At 50.2% G+C, this 25867-nt stretch overlaps 1 protein-coding gene across 2 annotated transcripts in view; it reads right to left on the bottom strand.

Annotated features, from left to right (window-relative positions):
- The window catches only part of MEI1 (meiotic double-stranded break formation protein 1), a 3250839-nt gene that overhangs the window by 678275 nt on the left and 2546697 nt on the right, over positions 1-25867 (bottom strand). Inside the window, exon 23 of one of the 2 annotated variants that reach the window (XM_078683295.1) lies at positions 21870-21980. The exons of the other annotated variant lie outside the window; for it this stretch is intronic. Within the exon in view, the coding sequence (XP_078539421.1) occupies positions 21870-21980 (111 nt within the window). The remainder of the gene's footprint in view (positions 1-21869; positions 21981-25867) is intronic. 2 annotated transcript variants of the gene reach the window in all.

The following is a 25867-nucleotide window of genomic DNA, read 5'->3' as shown; positions in this document are numbered from 1 at the left end:
CACTTCCAACCGCTCGTTCAATCTGGTAGCTAGAATCGAGATGCAGTTAAAGTAGCTGCATCTCTCCGTACAGTCACGGGCTGTCAGATGACAGCAGAACCTCTGCTTCCTCTCGGTGAACGGCGGTCCGGGTCCAAGGCCAATGACACCTGGACTCATTCTGGAAGGGCCCCTTTCCGTGTCGTTGGCAGCACGTAAATATTCAAAAAAACAATCTCCTCTTCGGTTGGAAGCAGACAAGGGGACGCAAGGGGCTTTGTGGAACCATTTATTTCTGCTGGCATGACGCGTTTCGGCGAAGCCTCTTCAGATGCCTTCTGGTGCTGTAGATTTGCAAGTGGTAATTGCCCCTCCCTCTAAAGTAGCGTGGGGTACACCTGTGCCTTGTTTGTAGAGAACACGCAAGTAGTTTTTAAAGTGTAGACTGCATTTCCCATCATGCAGTTTGTTCGTGGTTGCCTGAATGTCTCTCTCAGCCCGTTTTTCCTGGTTTGCCTAAAGTAAGCGGCTGATGTCAAACAAGGTGAGGTGAAATACATAGCACTGTGCTGAGGGAAAAACGGTTCTCAAGCCCCCACTTCCAACCGCTCGTTCCCTCTGGTAGCTAGAATCGAGATGCAGTTAAAGTAGCTGCATCTCTCCGTACAGTCACGGGCTGTCAGATGACAGCAGAACCTCTGCTTCCTCTGGGTGAACGGCGGTCCGGGTCCAAGGCCAATGACCCCTGGACTCATTCTGGAAGGGTCCCCTTTCCGTGTCGTTGGCAGCACGTAAATATTCAAAAAAACATTCTCCTCTTCGGTTGGAAGCAGACAAGGGGACGCAAGGGGCTTTGTGGAACCATTTATTTCTGCTGGCATGACGCGTTTCGGCGAAGCCTCTTCAGATGCCTTCTGGTGCTGTGGATTTGCAAGTGGTAATTCCCCCTCCCTCTAAAGTAGCGTGGGGTACACCTGTGCCTTGTTTGTAGAGAACACGCAAGTAGTTTTTAAAGTGTAGACTGCATTTCCCATCATGCAGTTTGTTCGTGGTTGCCTGAATGTCTCTCTCAGCCCGTTTTTCCTGGTTTGCCTAAAGTAAGCGGCTGATGTCAAACAAGGTGAGGTGAAATACATAGCACTGTGCTGAGGGAAAAACGGTTCTCAAGCCCCCACTTCCAACCGCTCGTTCCCTCTGGTAGCTAGAATCGAGATGCAGTTAAAGTAGCTGCATCTCTCCGTACAGTCACGGGCTGTCAGGTGACAGCAGAACCTCTGCTTCCTCGGGGTGAGCGGCGGTCCGGGTCCAAGGCCAATGACCCCTGGACTCATTCTGGAAGGGTCCCCTTTCCGTGTCGTTGGCAGCACGTAAATATTCAAAAAAACAATCTCCTCTTCGGTTGGAAGCAGACAAGGGGACGCAAGGGGCTTTGTGGAACCATTTATTTCTGCTGGCATGACGCGTTTCAGCGAAGCCTCTTCAGATGCCTTCTGGTGCTGTGGATTTGCAAGTGGTAATTCCCCCTCCCTCTAAAGTAGCGTGGGGTACACCTGTGCCTTGTTTGTAGAGAACACGCAAGTAGTTTTTAAAGTGTAGACTGCATTTCCCATCATGCAGTTTGTTCGTGGTTGCCTGAATGTCTCTCTCAGCCCGTTTTTCCTGGTTTGCCTAAAGTAAGCCGCTGATGTCAAACAAGGTGAGGTGAAATACATAGCACTGTGCTGAGGGAAAAACGGTTCTCAAGCCCCCACTTCCAACCGCTCGTTCCCTCTGGTAGCTAGAATCGAGATGCAGTTAAAGTACCTGCATCTCTCCGTACAGTCACGGGCTGTCAGATGACAGCAGAACCTCTGCTTCCTTGGGGTGAGTGGCGGTCCGGGTCCAATATATATCTTGCTCCATTGTAAACTTAATGAACAAGTTACTTACCTTCGGTAAGGATATTTCTGTAAGAGACATAGATTAGTTATAGATTCTTTACCTTAGAATTACCCCCAGGCGTCAGACTGGATCCGGAGAATTTTTTCATCAGCACTACTCCTGTGCGTCGATAGGTGGCATCGGTCGGCTTCGCATTCGTTGTCATCATTGCCGGGATGAAGTTGCAGCAGCTACTTAGCCCTTGCGCGCTGATATCAGTTCTGTACACGACTTTCCAGGCCAGAAGCGCAGAGCCATGCAAGCCACTGACCACTGGTGCACAAAAACTTGGGCCCTGAAAGGAAATACTTAAGGTAAGTAACTTGTTCATCTGAGAAAGACAATCAGTTATAGATTCCTTACCTTAGAATAGATACCCCACCAATGCTAGCCCCGGAGGTTGGTCTGCAAACCAAGTTCACACCAGAAAGTCCTGGAGAACAGAACGTCCAAAGAAGCAATCTCTACGGACTTGGCTGTCCAAGCAGTAGTGTTTTGTGAATGTGTGCAGAGATGCTCAGGTAGCTGCCTGACAGATGTCACTGAGGGGGACTCCCCGTCCCAAAGCAATGGTAGCTGCCGTCGCCCTGGTAGGATTGGTGCTCGGTCCCACTGGAGGCTCCATCTTTGCCAAAGAGTAGCAAGCTTTGATGCACAAAACAACCCACCTGGAGATGGTCCGTTTTGGTGCACGACCCATCCTTTTTCGGGGCCCTCGTAGCCCACAAAGAGCTGGTCATCCACCCGGAATTGATTGGTGCGATCCAAATAAAAGAAAAGCGCACGTTTTGGATCCAGACGGTCGACCCTCTCCTCCTCTTTAGAAGGATTCGGGGGCGGAAAGAAGGTGGGCATAGTGATGGTTTGACCAATGTGGAAAGAAGTAACCACTTTGGGAGGAAAAGAGGGTCGAATTCGAAGGGCAACCTTGTCCGGATGAAAAGCCAGAAAAGGAGGTTTTAAAGAAAGAGCCTGGAGCTCACACAGTCTGTGAGCAGAGTTGATGGCAAACAGAAAGGCAGTCTTTACAGTAAGAAGTCTGAGAGGACAGTTATGAAGCGCTCAAAGGGAGTACACATAAAGTAAGTAAGAACCAAGTTCAAGTCCCACTGAGGCATTACGAAGGGAACAGGAGGAAAAAGATGAGTAATGCACTTAAGAAAGCGATTTACAACAGGCGACTTGAATAGAGTAGGCTGATCAGGAAGCCTAAAAAAAGCTGAAATGGCCGAGAGGTAGCCCTTAATAGTGGCCAGAGCAGACCCCTGCTGGGCCAAGGAAAGAAGGAATAAGAGAACCTCAGACAGAGGGGCAGAAAGGGGATCCACAGCATTTGCTGTGCACCCTGCCACAAATGTATTCCATCTAAAGCCATATACCATCTTAGTGGAGGGATGCCTGGATGCCAAGAAAACATCACAGAATTCGGGAGGCAGATCAAAAGCCGTCAACTGCTGCTGCTCAATCTACACACTAGGAGGTGAAGGCTGAACGGGTTTGGGTGGAGGACCGTCCCCTGCTGCTGCGACAGAAGATCCTCCCGAAGAGGCCGTCTGAATGGAGGATCGATGGCCATGTGTACCAGCTCTGGATACCAGACTCTTCGTGCCCAATCCAGGGCCACAAGAATGACTTTGGCCCGGTCACCCTTGATCTACTTTAGCACTCTGGGCAGAAGTGGTATAGGCGGAAAGGTGTAGAGAAGATCGCAACTCCACTCGTGAGGAAAAGTGTCGCCTAGCGAGTGCCGCCTTGGAAATTACAACGCGCATAATTTCTGATATTGCGCGTTCTCTTTTATGGCGAATAGATTTAACCAAGGCTCTCCCCACTGCTAAAAGAGACCTTGCACCACCTCCGAGTGAAAACGCCATTCGTGATCCATCATGCACCTGCGGCTGAGTTTGTCGGCCCTGGCGTTCAGTGAACCTGCCAGGTGTTGTACCACCAGGGATATGCCCTGATGTTCCAGCCATGTCCAGAGACATAGAACCTCTTGACATAGGGTCCATGAGCCCACCCACCCTGTTTGTTGATGTTGTTCAAGATCCTAGCACACCAACATGCAGATTTCAACAAGTTAATGACTTCAAATTATATGACACAAATTGTACGAAATAACATTAACATCATATATGTTTTTTTTAATGTCTTTTTCTTGTTCAGGCTCCAGCCAACACGTGTTTCGTCATTCGGGGCAAGACACCCGCGACTTCCTCAGGGCTTAAAGATATCCACACAGTACTAAGCGCCTTCTGGCTGGTTATATTTCCGTCCCAGCCTAAATATGGCTGGGCAAATTTGATAGTAGTTCGTGATCGAGTCTTCTAGGAATGGTTCTATTTATAATGCAGGGTCCGGGATGTATTTTGTGTTCCGGACGTGACTATATCAGGTCCGCCAGTCGCGCTATACACAAGTCGGTTACACGGAGACACCGACTTATACTATGGCGGAGAGTTGCTGCTAGATATAGCGATCTGACTGTGAAGGTGTTGGATGATTGCCTCCACCCTAAGCACCCATAAGAGAAAAAATACTCAGAAATCTAATGCTAACCGCAATTGGTGAGCGCCATTGAGGCCCAGGGTAAAATCATCCCAAATCATTTACCTGTTTGTTGATGTACCTCATGGCGATAGTGTTGTCTGTGAAAACCTGCACTACTCTACCCCGGACAGAGGGAAGGAATGCTTTTAGTGCCGGACAGATCGCCCAAAGCGCCAGAAGGTTGTGTGGAGCCTGGACTCTGCCGCAGACCAGAGGCCTCTGATCTCCGCCTCTCCCATGTGGCCGCCCCATCCCAGAAGTGATGCATCTGTCACTACTGTGAAGGCTGGTTGGGATAGGGAGAGGGATCTGTTGTTGACCCAATCCTGGCTCGTTACCCACCACTGTAGTTGGAGTGCAGTGCCCTCCTAGATCTGGATGCAATCAGATACATTCCCTTGATGCTGTGTCCACTGGACTTTCAGGTCCCATTGCAGAGCCCGCATTTGCCACCTGGCATGATCCACCAGCAGGATGCAGGAGGCCATGAGGCCCAGCAGCCTCAGGGTCATTCTGACCGAAACCCGGGATTGAGGCTGAAAGATTGGAATCATAGCCCGAATATCCCAGACTCACTGCTCGGGAGGATAAGCCCAAAACTGCGTTATGTCCAGAACCGCTTTGGTGAAGAGGAGCTTCTGAGAGGGACTCAGGTGTGACTTGGGCACGTTGATAGAGAACCCCAGCGAATGCAGGAGGTCCGCCATAGTCTGGAAGTGGGAGACGAAAGCCTGGGGTGAGCCAACCTTCAACAGCCAGTCGTCGAGATAGGGGAAGACTGGAACCCCTGATCTGCGCGAATGAGCTGTGACCACCGCCATCACTTTTGTGAACACCCGAGGGTCGCTGGTAAGGCCGAAGGGGAGCACGGTAAACTGAAAATACTCGTGGCCTACCGTGAACCGCAAGTAGCGCCGGTGGGCTGGCAGGGCGGGGATGTGAAAGTATGCGCCCTGCAAGTCCAACGCTAACATCCAGTCTCCAGGGTCGAGAGGAGAAAGGACCTGAGCTAGCATCACCATTTTGAATTTCTCCTCTGGAGGAAGAGGTTGACGTTCCTGAGATCCAAGATAGGACGCAGGCCTTTGTCCTTATTGGGCACTAGAAAGTACTGGGAATAGCAACCACGGCCTACTTCTGGGGCAGGAACTCGCTCGATGGCTCACGTGGCCAAGAAAGCTGTAACTTCCTGTTGGAGAAGGGCGAGATGACAGCAGAACCTCTGCTTCCTCGGGGTGAGCGGCGGTCCGGGTCCAATATATATCTTGCTCCATTGTAAACTTAATGAACAAGTTACTTACCTTCAGTAAGGATATTTCTGTAAGAGACATAGATTAGTTATAGATTCCTTACCTTAGAATTACCCCCAGGCGTCAGACTGGATCCGGAGAATTTTTTCATCAGCACTACTCCTGTGCGTCGATAGGTGGCATCGGTCGGCTTCGCATTCGTTGTCATCATTGCCGGGATGAAGTTGCAACAGCTACTTAGCCCTTGCGCGCTGATATCAGTTCTGTACATGACTTTCCAGGCCAGAAGCGCAGAGCCATGCAAGCCACTGACCACTGGTGCACAAAAAGTTGGGTCCTGAAAGGAAATACTTAACCCTAGAAGTCAGTTTGCAGAACGGGGAGATGGGTGGGGTGGTAAGGAATCTATACCTAATTTATGTCTCTTACAGATATATTGTTACAGAAGGTAAGTAACTTGTTCATCTGAGAAAGACAATCAGTTATAGATTCCTTACCTTAGAATAGATACCCCACCAATGCTAGCCCCGGAGGTTGGTCTGCAAACCAAGTTCACACCAGAAAATCCTGGAGAACAGAACGTCCAAAGAAGCAATCTCTACGGACTTGGCTGTCCAAGCAGTAGTGTTTTGTGAATGTGTGCAGAGATGCTCAGGTAGCTGCCTGACAGATGTCACTGAGGGGGACTCCCCGTCCCAAAGCAATGGTAGCTGCCGTCGCCCTGGTAGAATTGGTGCTCGGTCCCACTGGAGGCTCCATCTTTGCCAAAGAGTAGCAAGCTTTGATGCACAAAACAACCCACCTGGAGATGGTCCGTTTGTGCACGACCCATCCTTTTTCGGGGCCCTCGTAGCCCACAAAGAGCTGGTCATCCACCCGGAATTGATTGGTGCGATCCAAATAAAAGAAAAGCGCACATTTTGGATCCAGACGGTGGACCCTCTCCTCCTCTTTAGAAGGATTCGGGGACGGAAAGAAGGTGGGCATAGTGATGGATTGACCAATGTGGAAAGAAGTAACCACTTTGGGAGGAAAAGAGGGTCGAATTCGAAGGGCAACCTTGTCCGGATGAAAAGCCAGAAAAGGAGGTTTTAAAGAAAGAGCCTGGAGCTCACACAGTCTGTGAGCAGAGTTGATGGCAAACAGAAAGGCAGTCTTTACAGTAAGAAGTCTGAGAGGACAGTTATGAAGCGCTCAAAGGGAGTACACATAAAGTAAGTAAGAACCAAGTTCAAGTCCCACTGAGGCATTACGAAGGGAACAGGAGGAAAAAGATGAGTAATGCACTTAAGAAAGCGATTTACACAGGCAAATTGAAAAGAGAAGGCTGATCAGGAAGCCTAAAAAAAGCTGAAATGGCCGAGAGGTAGCCCTTAATAGTGGCCAGAGCAGACCCCTGCTGGGCCAAGGAAAGAAGAAATAAGAGAACCTCAGACAGAGGGGCAGAAAGGGGATCCACAGCATTTGCTGTGCACCCTGCCACAAATGTATTCCATCTAAAGCCATATACCATCTTAGTGGAGGGATGCCTGGATGCCAAGAAAACATCACAGAATTCGGGAGGCAGATCAAAAGCCGTCAACTGCTGCTGCTCAATCTACACGCTAGGAGGTGAAGGCTGAACGGGTTTGGGTGGAGGACCGTCCCCTGCTGCTGCGACAGAAGATCCTCCCGAAGAGGCAGTCTGACTGGAGGATCGATGGCCATGTGTACCAGCTCTGGATACCAGACTCTTCGTGCCCAATCCAGGGCCACAAGAATGACTTTGGCCCGGTCACCCTTGATCTACTTTAGCACTCTGGGCAGAAGTGGTATAGGCGGAAAGGTGTAGAGAAGATCGCAACTCCACTCGTGAGGAAAAGTGTCGCCTAGCGAGTGCCGCCTTGGAAATTACAACGCGCATAATTGCTGATATTGCGCGTTCTCTTTTATGGCGAATAGATTTAACCAAGGCTCTCCCCACTGCTAAAAGAGACCTTGCACCACCTCCGAGTGAAAACGCCATTCGTGATCCATCATGCACCTGCGGCTGAGTTTGTCGGCCCTGGCGTTCAGTGAACCTGCCAGGTGTTGTACCACCAGGGATATGCCCTGATGTTCCAGCCATGTCCAGAGACATAGAACCTCTTGACATAGGGTCCATGAGCCCACCCACCCTGTTTGTTGATGTTGTTCAAGATCCTAGCACACCAACATGCAGATTTCAACAAGTTAATGACTTCAAATTATATGACACAAATTGTACGAAATAACATTAACATCATATATGTTTTTTTTATTGTCTTTTTCTTGTTCAGGCTCCAGCCAACACGTGTTTCGTCATTCGGGGCATGACACCTGCGACTTCCTCAGGGCTTAAAGATATCCACACAGTACTAAGCGCCTTCTGGCTGGTTATATTTCCGTCCCAGCCTAAATATGGCTGGGCAAATTTGATAGTAGTTCGTGATCGAGTCTTCTAGGAATGGTTCTATTTATAATGCAGGGTCCGGGATGTATTTTGTGTTCCGGACGTGACTGTATCAGGTCCGCCAGTCGCGCTATACACAAGTCGGTTACACGGAGACACCAACTTATACTATGGCGGAGAGTTGCTGCTAGATATAGCGATCTGACTGTGAAGGTGTTGGATGATTGCCTCCACCCTAAGCACCCATAAGAGAAAAAATACTCAGAAATCTAATACTAACCGCAATTGGTGAGCGCCATTGAGGCCCAGGGTAAAATCATCCCAAATCATTTACCTGTTTGTTGATGTACCTCATAGCGATAGTGTTGTCTGTGAAAACCTGCACTACTCTACCCCGGACAGAGAGAAGGAATGCTTTTAGTGCCGGACAGATCGCCCAAAGCGCCAGAAGGTTGTGTGGAGCCTGGACTCTGCCGCAGACCAGAGGCCTCTGATCTCCGCCTCTCCCATGTGGCCGCCCCATGCCAGAAGTGATGCATCTGTCACTACTGTGAAGGCTGGTTGGGATAGGGAGAGGGATCTGTTGTTGACACAATCCTGGCTCGTTACCCACCACTGTAGTTGGAGTGCAGTGCCCTCCGAGATCTGGATGCAATCAGATACATTCCCTTGATGCTGTGTCCACTGGACTTTCAGGTCCCATTGCAGAGCCCGCATTTGCCACCTGGCATGATCCACCAGCAGGATGCAGGAGGCCATGAGGCCCAGCAGCCTCAGGGTCATTCTGACCGAAACCCGGGATTGAGGCTGAAAGATTGGAATCATAGCCCGAATATCCCAGACTCACTGCTCGGGAGGATAAGCCCAAAACTGCGTTATGTCCAGAACCGCTTTGGTGAAGAGGAGCTTCTGAGAGGGACTCAGGTGTGACTTGGGCACGTTGATAGAGAACCCCAGCGAATGCAGGAGGTCCGCCATAGTCTGGAAGTGGGAGACGAAAGCCTGGGGTGAGCCAACCTTCAACAGCCAGTCGTCGAGATGGGGGAAGACTGGAACCCCTGATCTGCGCAAATGAGCTGTGACCACCGCCATCACTTTTGTGAACACCCGAGGGTCGCTGGTAAGGCCGAAGGGGAGCACGGTAACCTGAAAATACTCGTGGCCTACCGTGAACCGCAAGTAGCGCCGGTGGGCTGGCAGGGCGGGGATGTGAAAGTATGCGCCCTGCAAGTCCAACGCTAACATCCAGTCTCCAGGGTCGAGAGGAGAAAGGACCTGAGCTAGCATCACCATTTTGAATTTCTCCTCTGGAGGAAGAGGTTGACGTTCCTGAGATCCAAGATAGGACGCAGGCCTTTGTCCTTATTGGGCACTAGAAAGTACTGGGAATAGCAACCACAGCCTACTTCTGGGGCAGGAACTCGCTCGATGGCTCACTTGGCCAAGAAAGCTGTAACTTCCTGTTGGAGAAGAGCGAGATGATCCTCCGACATGAGATGGTACTGAGGTGGCATAGCTGGGGGGTAGTCTCGAACAGGAGGGAGGATCCCCTTCAGACTATCTGCAAAACCCACCTGTACGACGTGATGGTGCGCCAGTAGGGGAGGTGATGGTGAATCCTGCCGCCCACTGGCGATCGGTGACCCTGAAAGGTCAGACTATGAGGGTTCGGAGGCTGCTGCAGAGGGGCCTGTGGTGGACTGGCCCGTGCGCTAGCCCCCAGACCCACGGCAGTGGCTGCCACGTCGCCAGCAGCGCAGGGGCTGACAGCTTGCACCGGTCTGTGGCTCTGGGTGGAACATGGTAGGGCACACCTTCCGTAGCCACGAATGGGGCGAAAGACAGACTGCGCAAGGCAGGTGGTGGAGAGGACCAAGGACTTGGCTGTAGCCCGATATTCCTTAAAACGCTCTAGCTTGTTGTCTGCCTTGTCGCCTAACAGGCGACAGCCATCAAAGGGCATGTCCATAAGGGTATCTTGGACATACCCTGAAAAACCAGTCGACCTCATCCAGGTGTAGCGTCAAAGGGCTACTGATGTGGAAATCGGTCTACCTAGCGAGTCGGCGGTGACCAGTCCACAGCGAATGGTAAACTTTGCTGCATCTCTCCCTTCGGCAACTGCACGGGAGAGTATGGCCCGGGCCTCCTCCGGGCACTGGGGCAGCACCGGTGCCACTGTATCCCACACGGAGTGGGTGTAACGGCCCAACAGACATGTGGTGTTTACTGACCGTGGTCCCAAGCAGGGAGAAGAAAACATCTTCTTCTCAAGGTGGTCCAGCTATTTGGATTTCCTATCAGGTGGTGCGTTAGGGAATGCGCCTTTGGACGTGGAGGCTTGGACGACCAAGCTCTCAGGAGTGGGGTGTTGAGAGAGGAAAGTGGGGTCGCTGGGGCCGGGCGGTGGCGTCGAGCAATCATCCTATCCACAGGAACCCCTGTGTTGGGCCTGGACCAGGTGCCCAAAACTATGTCAGTTAGGGCTTCATTAAACTGCAGCAGGGGCTCTGAAGAGGTCACTGCTGGTTAAAGCCCCTCTATCAGGAGGTTAGTCCTGACCGCCACCGTAAGGAGCTCAAGGTTGAGAGCCTCGGGCGTCCTACGCAATACCACTGCATAAGACGCTCCCTCCTCCGTAGCCACGGTAGGAGCAGACAACATGCCAAGGTCTGGTGAGGTATCCAGACCACTGGCTTTCCCTAGTCCGGTTCGTAACCCAACTTGTCAGTCAAAGGGTCTCAAGACCCCACCCAGTCCTCCTCACCATCCTCTGGTTGCTAGTCTGGCCGAAAAGAACTGGGTAGAACAGGGGCACAAAAGTACCCACCGGATCCGGTGTCAATCGATGCCGGTCCGGCTCCGAGTCAATATTGGGGTGGAGGCTGGAGTCGATGCTGGCCAGGGACACAACAGACATCGGCTGCCGATGTGGTGCCGCTGGAGTTGGCGCCGGGGGGGTGTAGTCATGTCGACCGGTGACGATCCGGATCCTGGACTGGAGCCAAGGAGACCCTGTGGTGCTGGGCTGAAGCCGCTGGTGTCAAAGGCCCAGCGCCCCCTGCCGAGTCCAGCGGAGGCGGGCTTCCCAAAGATGGTATGCATCGCTTTGTAGAAACTCTAAAGCTTGGGCTGGGTTCGCACCAGGTCACAGGAAGGGAGGGAAACCCGGAGCCGATCCAGTGGGCTCCGCACGCCGAGCAGCGGGAGGGGGACCACCTGCATCCCTCGTCGCGTCAGCCGACGGACGGGGAGAAGTCGAAGAGCGGCGATGCTTCTTCGATTTCTTCTTGTGCTTCGACTTACCAGAGGAGTACGAAGACTTGGAAGAAGATTATTGGTGGTGGTGGTGGCTCAGCGACCGGTCCCTCCACCTCCCACGCGAGTGGGACCTCGAGCGGTGCCCAGCGGACTGCCGGGCCTTGAGAAGCTATCGGGACCGCTCCTGCAAAGTCTTCGAGTTCATGGTCCGGCAGTGCATGCGGTGCGGATCCGTCACCGACATCAACCCCTGGCAGGAACCGCAAGCCTTGAAACCGGGCATCCCTGGGGTGCACATTGACAAAAGTCAGCAAAAAGGTCAGTCAAAAAGTGACTGGAGGTACCGCTCTCTCCGGATCTGCGCTGGCTTTCGCGGAAAAAGAAAGAACTGACGTCAGCGCGTGAGAGCGGCGTCTAAGTAGCTGCCACAACGTCATCCGGGCGACCACAACGCAAACGACAAACGCGGAGCCGACCAACGCCACCTTTAGACGCGCAGCTATAATGCTGACAAAAAAATTCTCTGGATCCAGTCTGATGCCTGGGGGTAATTCTAAGGTAAGGAATCTATAACTAATTGTCTCTTTCAGATGAGTATATTGATTTGAAATGAAAATGTTTACTCCAGCATTAAGCCATAAAAACTACATTAAAAAGTATAATTGTTGCTGCAGTAATTTTGGTTTGACTCGCAGTGGAAGAATTTATCAGCTCAGCTTCTTCCCTAGTATTTTCATGTCTAAAGCTTTAACCATTGCTAAGGAGCCCGACCTATAAAGACATACTCTTCCTTCAACCAACAATAGTGGCCAAAATGCCTGATACGATGGGTGAGTTAGGCTTGTTGGGGAAGGCAATACATACAATGCCTGATGTAATTAAAATTGTGATAATTATTGATGTAAGCACATGGACGATAAACAATTAGGATTATCCTCCTATTGTGGGGCATATTTACAAGACGTTACCTCCACCAAACGCCACTTTTTCCGACGTTCTGGTGGCGTTACCTATTTGCCTTAATTACAAAGCAGTGTTAAGCCTCTTAACGTGGCTTAATGCTGCCTTGAAAAAACTGCCCCTATTCACGCACCAATTCGCTTGAAAGAGGCATGCAACAGGTGTTGCAGTGGGCGTTCTGCCGCAACACCCATTGCTCTTTGAGGCTGCCCCATATTTACAAGCTAGGGGGCAGCACCACAAATACGTGGTCTAAAGTAGGCGATAATCGGAGAACTTTTTTATTTCTATTCATATTGAACAAGTTACTTACCTTCGGTAACGATATATCTGTGAGAAACATTAGTTTGTGATAGATTCCTTGCCTTAGAATGACCCCCAGGCGTCAGACTCGATCTGGAAAGTTTTCGGCAGCAGTATCCATGCGCATCAGAAGGTGGAATCATGAAGCACCGCGTCCGTCATTGGCGTCGTGGTTGCCGGGATGACGTCGCTGCAGCTACTTAGACGCCGCCCTCGCATGCTGACGTCAGTTATGTACATGACTTTCCGCGCCACTGGTACATTGAAACTAGGGCCCTGAAGGGGATGACCTTAACCCTAGAACTCAGTTCGCAGAACGGGGAGGATGGGTGGGGCGGTAAGGGATCTATCACTAACTAATGTTTCTTACAGATATATCGTTACCGAAAGTAAGTAACTTGTTCATCTGGAAGAAACACATAGTAATAGATTCCTTACCTTAGAATAGATACCCTGGCAATACCAAACTCGGTGGTGGGTCTGCGAACCAAGATCACATCAGAAAGTCCCGGAGAACAGAACGGCCAAAGAATTCGTCTCTCCGGACTTGGCTGTTCAGGCAATAGTGCTTAGTAAAAGTGTACAGCGAGGCCCACGTAGCTGCCTGACAGATGTCTTGTAAGGGGACACCACGTCCCAATGCCGTATTGGCCTCCGTCACCCTGGTGGAATGGGCGCACAGCCCCACCGGAGGCTCCTTTTTAGCCAGAGAATAACAGGCTTTAATAAAAAAGATGACCCACCGGGAGATAGTCCGTATTGTGTACGGCAGACCTTTTTTTGGCGCCCACATAGCCAACAAAGAGCTGGTCATCCACCCAGAACTGTTGGGTGCGATTTAGGTAAAATGGGGGAGCGCATGTTTTGGGTCCAGATGGTAAATCCCTCTTCCTCCATGGAAGGATGTGGAGGCGGAAAGAAAGTGGGCAAAGTGATGGTCTGCCCGATGTGAAAGGCAGTGACAACCTTTTGTAGAAAGGGGGGACGTGTCCTGAGCACAACTTGGTCCGGATGGACTGACAGAAAAGGAGGTTTAAAGGAAAGAGCCTGGAGCTCACTCACTCTCCTTGCAGAGGTGATGGCAACCAGGAAAGCAGTCTTCAGAGTTAACAAACGAAGAGGACAGTTGTGAAGATGCTCAAAGGGAGAGCACATCAAGTATGTAAGAACTAGGTTCAAGTCCAACTATGGCATTACAAAGCGACTAGGAGGGAAAAGATGAGTAATGCCCTTGATGAAATAGCAGAAAGGTAGCCCTTGATAGTGCCCAGAGCAGAGCCCTGCTGGGCCAAAGAAAGAAGGAACAGTAAAACTTCTGAAAGAGGGTCAGAAAGGGGATCCACAGCCTTTGCTGTGCACCATGCCACAAATGTGTTACACCTGCAGGTGTATACCAACTTAGTAAAGGGACGCCTGGCTGCCAGAATGGCATCACAGACTTCAGGAGGCAAGTCGAAAGGAATCAATTGCTGCCACTCAATCTCCTCGCAATGAGGTGGAGGCTAGACAGGTTCGGGTGGAGGACCATCCCCTGCTGCTGCGACAGAAAATCCTCCTGAAGAGGCAGCCGGATCGGGGGATCGATTGTCATACTGAGTAGCTCGGGATACCAAACTCTTCGAGACCAGTCCGGAGCCACAAGAATGACTTTGGCCCAGTCGCACCTGATCTTCTTCAGCACTATGGGCAGAAATGGTATAGGCAGAAAGGCGTACAACAGACCGCAACTCCACTCACGACGAAAAGCGGTGCCTAGCGAGTGCCGCCTTGGAAATTCCAACGCGCAGAATTGCTGGCATTGTGCGTTCTCTTCCGTGGCAAATAGATCTAACCAAGGCTCTCCCCACTGTTGAAAGAGACCTTGCACCACATCCGAGTGAAAACGCCTTTCGTGATCCATCATGCACCTGCAGCTGAGTTCGCCCGCCCTGGCATTGAGTGAACCTGCCAGGTGTTGAACCACCAGGGAAATTACCTGATGTTCCAGCCATGTCCAGAGACGCAGAGCCTCCTGACATAGGGTCCACAACCCCACCCTGCCCTATTTGTTGCAATATCACATGGCGGTGGTGTTGTCTGTGAACACCTGCACTACTCTCCCCTTGATAGAGAGAAGGAATGCCTTCACTGCAAGTCGGATTGCCCGAAGCTCCAGAATGTTGATATGGAGCCTGGACTCCACCGGAGACCAGAGGCCTCTGATCTCTGCCTCCGATGTGGCCCCCCCATCCCAGGAGGGACGCGTCCATCACTACCGTATGCTCCGGTTGGGGAAGGGAGAGGGATCTGCCTTCGACCCAAAGCTGGTTTGTGAGCCACCACTGCAGCTGGTGTGTAGTGCCCTCCAAGATCTGGACGTAATCGGACAGGTTCTCCTGATGCTGCGCCCACTGGAACTTCAGGTCCCACTGCAGAGCCAGCATATGCCAGTGACCAGCAGGATGCAGTAGGCCATGAGGCCCAGCTGACTTAGGGCCATCCTGACTAAAACCTAGGATAGAGGCTGAAAGATCGGAATCATAGCCTTAATAACGTGGACTTGCCGCTCGGGAGGATAGGCCCGAAAGTATGTCGTATCCAGAACCGCTCCGATGAAGAGGAGCTTCTGCGAGGGAATCAGGTGCGTCTTCGGCACATTGATGGAGAACCCCAGAAAAATGCAGCAGGTTGGCCGCAGTCTGGAGGTGAGAGACAACTGTCTGGGGCGAGCCCGCCTTCAACAGCCAGTCGTCAAGACAGGGGAACACTGGAACCCCTGATCTGCGCAGATGAGCTGCAACCACCGCCATCCCTTTCGTGAACACCCGGGGAGCACTGGTAAGGCCAAAGGGGAACACACTAAACTGAAGGTGCTCTTGGCCTACCATGAACCGCAGGTAACGCCTGTGGACCGGCAGGACGGGAATGTGGAAATATGCATCCTGCAGGTCCAACGCTACCATCCAGTCTCCAGGATAGAGAGCAGACAAGACCTGAGCCAGAGTTAACATCTTGCACTTCTCCTCTTGGAGGAAGCGATTGACGTCCCAGAGGTCCAAGATAGGATGCAGGCCCTTGTCCTTTTTGGGCACCAGAAAGTAGTGGGAATAACAACCATGTCCTACTTCTGCTGCAGGAACGTGCTTGATGGCCCCCTTGGCCAAGAGGGCCGCGACTTCCTGGTGAAGAAGTGCCAAGTGTTCCCCCGACATGTAGTGGTACTGGGGTGGCATGGCTGGAGGGGTAGTCTCAAAGGGGAGGGAGTAGCTTCTTTGGACTATCTGCAAAACCCACCTGTCCAAAGTGAAGGCGCACCAGTAGGGGAGGTGATGGCAAATCCAGCCGCCCACTGGCATTTGATGGGCCTGAAAGACCGGACTAGGAAAGTTTGGAGGCAGTGGTGGCTGGGGTGGAGGTTGACGGAGAACAGCGTTTACAACACAACTTTTACCACGCAGTACCTTTACCACGCAACTTTTACAACGCAAGTCGTAAATTAAACTATTCACTATCCATCGCCCCCCAACGCAAGTCGTTGTAACGGCTTGCTTTGTAAAACCTGCGTGGTAAAGGCATGCGTAGTAACGACATACATACAGGTGGACTAACCCGCCTCAGCGGGTCCCACTTCCGCGCTGAGACTGTTGCTGCGCAGGCCTGTGGCTCTGAAGCAAACGTGTCGGGCGCCCCTTCTGTGGCCATGAAAGGATCGAAAAGCAGAAGGAGGAGGAGGGCGTGTGGCCAAAAGGCCCAAGGACTTGGTCGTAGACCGCGAGACCTAAAAGCGCTCCAACGCACTATCCGCTTTATTGCCAAAAAGGCAAATGCCATCAAAGGGCATCTCCATCAAGGTGTTTTGGACATCTCCCGAAATAACAGTTGTTCTCAGCCAGGCGTGGCGACGGAGCGCCACTGTCGTAGAAATCGCTCTGCCCAGCAAGTCTGTGGTGTCAAGGTCACATCGAATTGTGAACTTCGCTGCATCTCTCCCTTCAGCAATCGCTTGAGAAAGCGATGTCTGGGCCTCCTTCCGACACTGACGCAGCACCTACGCCACCCTATCCCACAGAGAGTGGGAATAACAGCCCAAGAGGCCGGCGGTGTTCACAGACCTCAGCCCTGAACTGGCAGAAGAAAAAATCTGTGAGAAACACTAGTTTGTGATAGATTCCTTGCCTTAGAATTACCCCCAGGCGTCAGACTCGATCTGGAAAGTTTTCGGCAGCAGTATCCATGCGCATCAGAAGGTGGAATCATGAAGCACCGCGTCCGTCATTGGCGTCGTGGTCGCCGGGATGACGTCGCTGCAGCTACTTAGGCGCCGCCCTCGCATGCTGACGTCAGTTATGTACACGACTTTCCGCGCCACTGGTACATTGAAACTAGGGCCCTGAAGGGGATGACCTTAACCCTAGAACTCAGTTCGCAGAACGGGGAGGATGGGTGGGGCGGTAAGGGATCTATCACTAACTAATGTTTCTTACAGATATATCGTTACCGAAAGTAAGTAACTTGTTCATCTGGAAGAAACACATAGTAATAGATTCCTTACCTTAGAATAGATACCCTAGCAATACCATCCCCGGTGGTGGATCTGCGAACCAAGATCACACCAGAAAGTCCCGGAGAACAAAACGGCCAAAGAATTCGTCTCTCCGGACTTGGCTGTTCAGGCAATAGTGCTTAGTAAAAGTGTGCAGCGAGGCCCACGTAGCTGCCTGACTGATGTCTTGTAAGGGGACACCACGTCCCAATGCCGTATTGGCCTCCGTCACCCTGGTGGAATGGGCGCACAGCCCCACCGGAGGCTCCTTTTTAGCCAGAGAATAACAGGCTTTAATAAACAAGATGACCCATCGGGAGATAGTCCGTATTGTGTACGGCAGACCTTTTTTTGGCGCCCACATAGCCAACAAAGAGCTGGTCATCCACCCAGAACTGTTGGGTGCGATTTAGGTAAAATGGGAGAGCGCATGTTTTGGGTCCAGACGGTAAATCCCTCTTCCTCCATGGAAGGATGTGGAGGAGGAAAGAAAGTGGGCAAAGTGATGGTCTGCCCGATGTGAAAGGCAGTGACAACCTTTTGTAGAAAGGGGGGACGTGTCCTGAGCACAACTTGGTCCGGATGGACTGACAGAAAAGGAGGTTTAAAAGAAAGAGCCTGGAGCTCACTCTCTCTCCTTGCAGAGGTGATGGCAACCAGGAAAGCAGTCTTCAGAGTTAACAAACGAAGAGGACAGTTGTGAAGATGCTCAAAGGGAGAGCACATCAAGTATGTAAGAACTAGGTTCAAGTTCAACTATGGCATTACAAAGGGACTAGGAGGGAAAAGATGAGTAATGCCCTTGATAAAATAGCAGAAAGGTAGCCCTTGATAGTGCCCAGAGCAGAGCCCTGCTGGGCCAAAGAAAGAAGGAACAGTAAAACTTCTGAAAGAGGGTCAGAAAGGGGATCCACAGCCTTTGCTGTGCACCATGTCACAAATGTGTTACACCTGCAGGTGTATGCCAACTTAGTGAAGGGACGCCTGGCTGCCAGAATGGCATCACAGACTTCAGGAGGCAAGTCAAAAGGAATCAATTGCTGCCACTCAATCTCCACGCAATGAGGTGGAGGCTAGACAGGTTCGGGTGGAGGACCATCTCCTGCTGCTGCGACAGAAGATCCTCCTGAAGAGGCAGCCGGATCGGGGGATCGATTGTCATACTGAGTAGCTCGGGATACCAAACTCTTCGAGACCAGTCCGGAGCCACAAGAATGACTTTGGCCCAGTCGCACCTGATCTTCTTCAGCACTATGGGCAGAAGTGGTATGGGCAGAAAGGCGTACAACAGACCGCAACTCCACTCACGACGAAAAGCGGTGCCTAGCGAGTGCCGCCTTGGAAATTCCAACGTGCAGAATTGCTGGCATTGTGCGTTCTCTTCCGTGGCAAATAGATCTAACCAAGGCTCTCCCCACTGTTGAAAGAGACCTTGCACCACATCCGAGTGAAAACGCCTTTCGTGATCCATCATGCACCTGCAGCTGAGTTCGCCCGCCCTGGCATTGAGTGAACCTGCCAGGTGTTGAACCACCAGGGAAATTACCTGATGTTCCAGCCATGTCCAGAGACGCAGAGCCTCCTGACATAGGGTCCACAACCCCACCCTGCCCTATTTGTTGAAATATCACATGGCGGTGGTGTTGTCTGTGAACACCTGCACTACTCTCCCCTTGATAGAGAGAAGGAATGCCTTCACTGCAAGTCGGATTGCCCGAAGCTCCAGAATGTTGATATGGAGCCTGGACTCCACCGGAGACCAGAGGCCTCTGATCTCTGCCTCCGATGTGGCCCCCCCATCCCAGGAGGGACGCGTCCATCACTACCGTATGCTCCGGTTGGGGAAGGGAGAGGGATCTGCCATCGACCCAAAGCTGGTTTGTGAGCCACCACTGCAGCTGGTGTGTAGTGCCCTCCAAGATCTGGACGTAATCGGACAGGTTCTCCTGATGCTGCGCCCACTGGAACTTCAGGTCCCACTGCAGAGCCAGCATATGCCAGTGACCAGCAGGATGCAGTAGGCCATGAGGCCCAGCTGACTTAGGGCCATCCTGACTAAAACCCAGGATAGAGGCTGAAAGATCGGAATCATAGCCTTAATAACCTGGACTTGCCGCTCGGGAGGATAGGCCCGAAAGTGTGTCGTATCCAGAACCGCTCCGATGATGAGGAGCTTCTGCGAGGGAATCAGGTGCGTCTTCGGCACATTGATGGAGAACCCCAGAAAAATGCAGCAGGTTTGCCGCAGTCTGGAGGTGAGAGACAACTGTCTGGGGCGAGCCCGCCTTCAACAGCCAGTCGTCAAGATAGGGGAACACTGGAACCCCTGATCTGCGCAGATGAGCTGCAACCACCGCCATCCCTTTCGTGAACACCCGGGGAGCACTGGTAAGGCCAAAGGGGAACACACTAAACTGAAGGTGCTCTTGGCCTACCATGAACCGCAGGTAATGCCTGTGGACCGGCAAAACGGGAATGTGGAAATATGCGTCCTGCAGGTCCAACGCTACCATCCAGTCTCCAGGATCGAGAGCAGACAAGACCTGAGCCAGAGTTACCATCTTGCACTTCTCCTCTTGGAGGAAGCGATTGATGTCCCAGAGGTCCAAGATAGGATGCAGGCCCTTGTCCTTTTTGGGCACCAGAAAGTAGTGGGAATAACAACCATGTCCTACTTCTGCTGCAGGAACGTGCTTGATGGCCCCCTTGGCCAAGAGGGCCGCGACTTCCTGGTGAAGAAGTGCCAAGTGTTTCCCCGACATGCAGTGGTACTGGGGTGGCATGGCTGGAGGGGTAGTCTCAAAGGGGAGGGAGTAGCCTCTTCGGACTATCTGCAAAACCCACCTGTCCAAAGTGATGGCGCACCTGTAGGGGATGTGATGGCAAATCCCGCCGCCCACTGGCATTTGATGGGCCTGAAAGACCGGACTAGGAAAGTTTGGAGGCAGTGGGGTGGAGGTGGACGGAGAACAGCTTTTACAACACAACTTTTACCACGCAGTACCTTTACCGCGCAACTTTTACAACGCAAGTCGTAAATTAAACTATTCACTATCCAGCGCCCCCCAACGCAAGTCGTTGTAACAACTTGCGTTGTAAAACCTGCGTGGTAAAGGCATGCGTAGTAACGACATACATCCAGGTGGACTGACCCGCCCGCTGGTCCCCTAACCCGCCTCGGTGGATCCCACTTCCGCGCTGAGACTGTTGCTGCGCAGGCCTGTGGCTCTGAAGCAAACGTGTCGGGCGCCCCGTCTGTGGCCATGAAAGGATCGAAAAGCAGAAGGAGGAGGAGGGCGTGTGGCCAAAAGGCCCAAGGACTTGGTCGTAGACATTGAGTCCTAAAAGCGCTCCAACGCAATATCCGCTTTATTGCCAAAAAGGCAAATGCCATCAAAGGGCATCTCCATCAAGGTGTTTTGGACATCTCCCGAAATAACAGTTGTCCTCAGCCAGGCGTGGCGACGGAGCGCCACTGTCGTAGAAATCGCTCTGCCCAGCAAGTCTGCGGTGTCAAGGTCACATCGAATTGTGAACTTCGCTGCATCTCACCCTTCAGCAATCGCTTGAGAAAGCGATGTCTGGGCCTCCTTCCGACACTGACGCCGCACCTGCGCCACCCTATCCCACAGAGAGTGGGAATAACGGCCCAAGAGGCCGGCGGTGTTCACAGACCTCAGCCCTGAACTGGCGGAAGAAAAAATCTTCTTTCCGAACTGTTCCAGTTTCTTGGATTCCCTGTCCAGGGGTGCAGAAGGGAATGCGCTTAGGGATGCAGAGGCTTGGACAACCAAGCTCTCAGGGGTGGGGTGTTGGGAAAGGAAAATGGGGTCGCCCGGGGCAGGGCAAAGGCGTCGGGCCACGTTCCTATGCACAGGAGCCCTTGTGTTGGTCCTGAACCAGGTGCCCAAAAGAACATCGGAAAGTGCATCATTAAAAGGCAGCAGTGTCTCTGCAGAGGTAGCCGCCGGCTAAAGAACTTCTGTCAGGAGGTTAGTCCTGACGGCCACTGTTGGGAGTTGGAGGAGAGCCTCCGCCGCCCTACGCAAAACCACTTGCATAACTTGCACCCTCCTAGGGGTGCCGCTTTTTCCGGATCTGCACTTGCTGGTGCGGAAAAAGAAAGAACTGAAGTCAGCTCGCGAGGGCGTTGTCTAAGTAGCTGCCGCAACGTCATCCCGGGGACTACGACGCCAATGATGGACACGGAGCCGCACGACGCCACCTACCAACGCGCAGGGGTACTGCTGACAAAAACTTTCCGGATCCAGTCTGACAGCTGGGGTAATTCTAAGGTAAGGAATCTATCACTACGTGTTTTTGGAGATTTTCTCTTTCCACATGCATTACATTCTGCAGCACACATAGACAGACCAAATCGCCTGTAAAGATTGCTTATGTGCAGGAAGGTGTCCCTTCCTGCATATTAACAATTGCCCCTACAGTGCAGGTACCCTAGCAAAATGGCACTAGGAAGCGTTTTTAGCTCCAGCGCCTATGGTAACACAAGGGTGTGCCGCATTCTTGTGTATGTGGCGCATCCATGCATTTTGAAACTGTCAAAGAGCGACATTACAAATTTTTGGGGTAACACTGCACCCTGCCAGTTTCCTATAAATATGTACCTTTTTGAGATATGTGCCTATCCAATTTGTCTGTTTTAACACAGATCTAGATGACCTCAAGGATTAGAGTACAATGTCCGATAGTTTACCTTTCTTCCGACTGCTGGAGTTGGCCTGTTGTAAGCTACAATACAGGAAGTTGAGAGATAGATGTAGGGTCTCAGCGTTGGTTGGTCTGCATCTCCCAGCCAGGTTGCCAACTGCAACAAGAAAAACAATCAACGAAAGAGCAAAGAGTTTTCGTTTCAGGTTAAAAAAAACGTTGATAGGTCAAAAAGAGTGATACAAGGAGGCAGGGAGCAGAGATAAAGCAGAAGTAGTGCATTACTGAAAACCTTTTCAATACACAGGGGATAATGCTAGCAATCTCTACGCTGTAATCACTACAGAAGCGATGTGAACTGCTTCTACCTCTACCTCTAACACTGGGGCATAAATGTACCAGTTATAATGATACGCATAAGAAAAATGCCAAGCCATGAAGTACTATATGTAAATTGCCTGCACATTGGATTTTGCTTCTCAACCCTCATAAAAAGTCCAAAGGACTCAGTATAGTGAGTTAATGCACTGGTAGTTATAACTAATAATTTTATTTTTCATGAATAGGATGTATTCAGGCTGGTACAACCCATTCCTTAGTACATATCTGACCAACACAAAAAAGGACTGATGGGTAGATGGGTGCATGTTTTTCTAAGAGGTGTTAAACAACGAGGTCCCTAGAAGCTCCCAATTTCTACAAAAACAAACCAGACCAGGAGAGGAGAATGGGTCATATGAAGGGGAAAGGACTTAGGACTACCAGTACAAGAGCAACAACAGTGAGCAAAATGCAGCTAAGTACCTTTAAAGTACTCCAGTACATATATATATCGAAAAAAGGGTGTGCCACTTGCTTGGAACGCACACAATGACAAGCCGTACTCCTGTGTATTTTGAAAGCGTCCTTTATTCCAGCAGGTCAGCATTTCTGAATTCCCATTAAAAACGCCCGACGCGTTTCGAAGCTATCTTGCTCCTTGTTCACGGGCTGGCATGCAAATAAGGCAGTGATTACGAGCTGGAGCAGTCAGTCATTATGATTACTTTTTACCTGTGCGTTCCAAGCAAGTGGCACACCCTTTTTTTGAAGATACATACATATATATATATATATATATCTATATATATATATATATTCAAAACAGACTTCCCTCCAGGAAAGAAGGCCACACACGGCAGGTTAACTCCTTTAATCTGGGACAGCATCCGCAAACAGCCTGGCGCTCCTGACACATATAAAAGCCAAACGCGTTTCGGGCGTGGTCCCGCCCTTGATCACTGGCTGAGAGGAAAACAGTAGCTCTGGTGAATTACGCGCATATTTAATGTCCCCGCCCCAGTGGGCGTATGCGCAAAGCATGTTGGTCTTTGTAGTTATTACATGCCAGCCCGTGAACAAGAAGCAAGTTAGCTTCGAAACGCGTCGGGCGTTTTTAATGGGAATTCAGAAATGCTGACCTGCTGAAATAAAGGACGCTTTAAAAAATACACAGGAGTCCGGCTTGTCATAGTGTGCGTTCCAAGCAAGTGGCACACCCTTTTTTTGAAGATACATACACACCGGACTGCTTTTGTTTTAAATAAAGTGCCTCCCTACACTTCCCCTCGTGGCTGCTGCCTCTTTTCTTCAGTGGAGGAGGGATTTACTGTCATATATATATATATATATATATATATATATTATTCCACAAGTTGTCCTGTTACCAGAAGGAGCACTTTTCAGTCGGTGCCGTCACCGGGATCAGGGCAGTATCCCGTTTACATTTTTCAAAAATAAACAAGTGAAGGCACTCCAGTCAGTAGTCCATTTCAAAGTTCTTTATTCAAAACTGTGTTCGCCTACGCGTTTCGAACCAGAGTTCTTGATCACGGCAGTTTTTTACAGTTTGTCCCACATCTGTTTCTTTATTTATACTATTGCTGCACGCAGTGCATTGTGGAATATGTGGTTCATAATGATTGTATCAGATGTTACATATTTAATTTCATCATGTCTTATTCATAAGTGTTTTATCTTTACAAACTCGATCAAATCGACATGTGGGTTCACCATCCTGTTTGTCATACACAGCATGTGTTTACTCAGCATTAAGTATGTGATTTTACAACTGATGGATTTGATGTATTGCGAGTGAGTTTCATCATTTTGATGATTGTCCTCATGTACTTAATGTTTATTCGGCTACGCGGTGTATAACCCCCTCACATATTTACAAGCCGTGATATATTGTACTCGACAACTTGATTGGCTTATATGAGTATATATTTTATGCCATGTGTACTTATGTGTGGGGGATTTTGCTTTACTAGGGCTGAGTGCCCTTTGCACCGCTGACCAAGCAAACATTCTTACATGAGGTGCTTTATTATTAAAGGGGCTTATAAAGCGCCTGGTGACGCCTCCCGGCGTGTCCCCGCGCTGTGTGGAGAGAAAAGTCTTAGCCAGAGATCAGAGAAACTGTACATTATAAAGTAAATAAATGAGTTTTCAGCAGCTTCCTGAAAGAAGCCTCATTTTGTTCTAATCTGATGGATGCAGGGAGGGCATTCCATTTCCTAGCCGCAAGGGTGCGGAAGGACTTTCCACCCATCCTGGCTTTTTTTATGCGCGAGGTTTTAAGCAGCCCCATTCCCATAGAGCGTAGGGTCCTGTTCGGCTCATATGGTATGGCTAAGTCGGACAAATAAGACGGGGCTTTTAGATGGATGATCCTGTGACACCATAGGAGGGCTTTAAATAGTATCCTATGTCGGATGGGTAGCCAATGAAGGGAGGCCAGGGAAGGTTTAGACGGAGCCCTGCGAGGAAGACTCAGCACAAGGCGAGCCGCTGAGTTTTGCAGGACTTGCAGCTTTCTAATGTTTTTATCCGATGTTCCCAGCAGCAGTACATTACCGTAGTCTATACGGGAAGTATATGACAACACAATACGAATTTCTGGCAGTTAATCATTTTAGAACATTCTACACATCTTTTTCGATCTTTGTCCCTTGTCCTTCTATACTTGTTCAATTTTCAACGGAAAGTTTCTTTTAAAAAAAAAAAAGTTATTTTCTAATGAGTCTTGACATCATATTCATAAATGAACATATAGTTCCTCATCCCCGTTCAGCCCCAGCGGTTGTTTGGTTTTCAATTTCATGATAAGTTTAGACTCCAGCCTCCTTAATTTAAGTTTCCTATCTCCCCCTCGTTCATGTTGGGAGACGGCTGCCAGTCCCGAGTATGTTATGTCCAACCATGTTTTTCCCTCATGGCTTGCTATATGTTTGGCCATGGCATATGTTTGGTCTCTGTTTGTTATAGCACGGATGTGCTCCAAAATTCGCTTCTTCAGGGGACAAGTGGTACTTCCAATGTACCTTTTTCCGCATTTACATTGTAATAAGTACACAACAAATGACGTCTCACATGTAATTGTTTCCCTTATGATGACGTTTTTACCAGTCGCATCTTGTATATTCTTCAGATTTTTTCCAATTTTACACGCTTTGCACGTTTGGCATTTTGTGAAACCACTGCGTCTGTTGTCCAGCCAAGAGTTAGTTTTTTTCTTTTGAAAATGGCTTTGTACCAGATGATCAGCAAGGTTTGGTGCTATTGTGTATGTTATTTTAGGATATATTCCTATGTTTTTTCCAATGTCTGGATCTTTTCTCAGTACATGCCAGTACTTCATCATGATTTGTCTGATTTTGTTGCTTTCTTTGGTGTATCTTATTATCATGCGTGGTTGTTCTTCATTTGCTGCATTTTTTCCTTTTTTAGCTTTTTTTTGTTTCATGATTTTTGTGATTGTTGATTCTTCGTCACTTTTGTTGCCTGTTTTGTTCATTAGTAAATCCGTTCTGCTTTTGTTTCTAGCTGCGGCTTCTCCTCTGGCTATGTCCGTTCTTTTGTATCCTCTTTGTATGAACCGTTTTTTTGTCTCTGCGAATTTTTTCTCCATTTCATTTGCTTCCGAGCAGTTCCTCTTCATTTGCAAAAGTTCACCATATGATATGCTCTTTTTTAGATTAACCGGGTGAAAACTCTGGCCGT

The sequence above is a fragment of the Lissotriton helveticus genome, chromosome 1_1 (genome assembly GCF_964261635.1).
Source record: "Lissotriton helveticus chromosome 1_1, aLisHel1.1, whole genome shotgun sequence".
Lineage (NCBI taxonomy): Eukaryota > Metazoa > Chordata > Amphibia > Caudata > Salamandridae > Lissotriton > Lissotriton helveticus.
The sequence above is the reverse complement of the archived record's forward strand: the minus strand, read 5'-3'. Positions and strand labels throughout refer to the sequence as shown.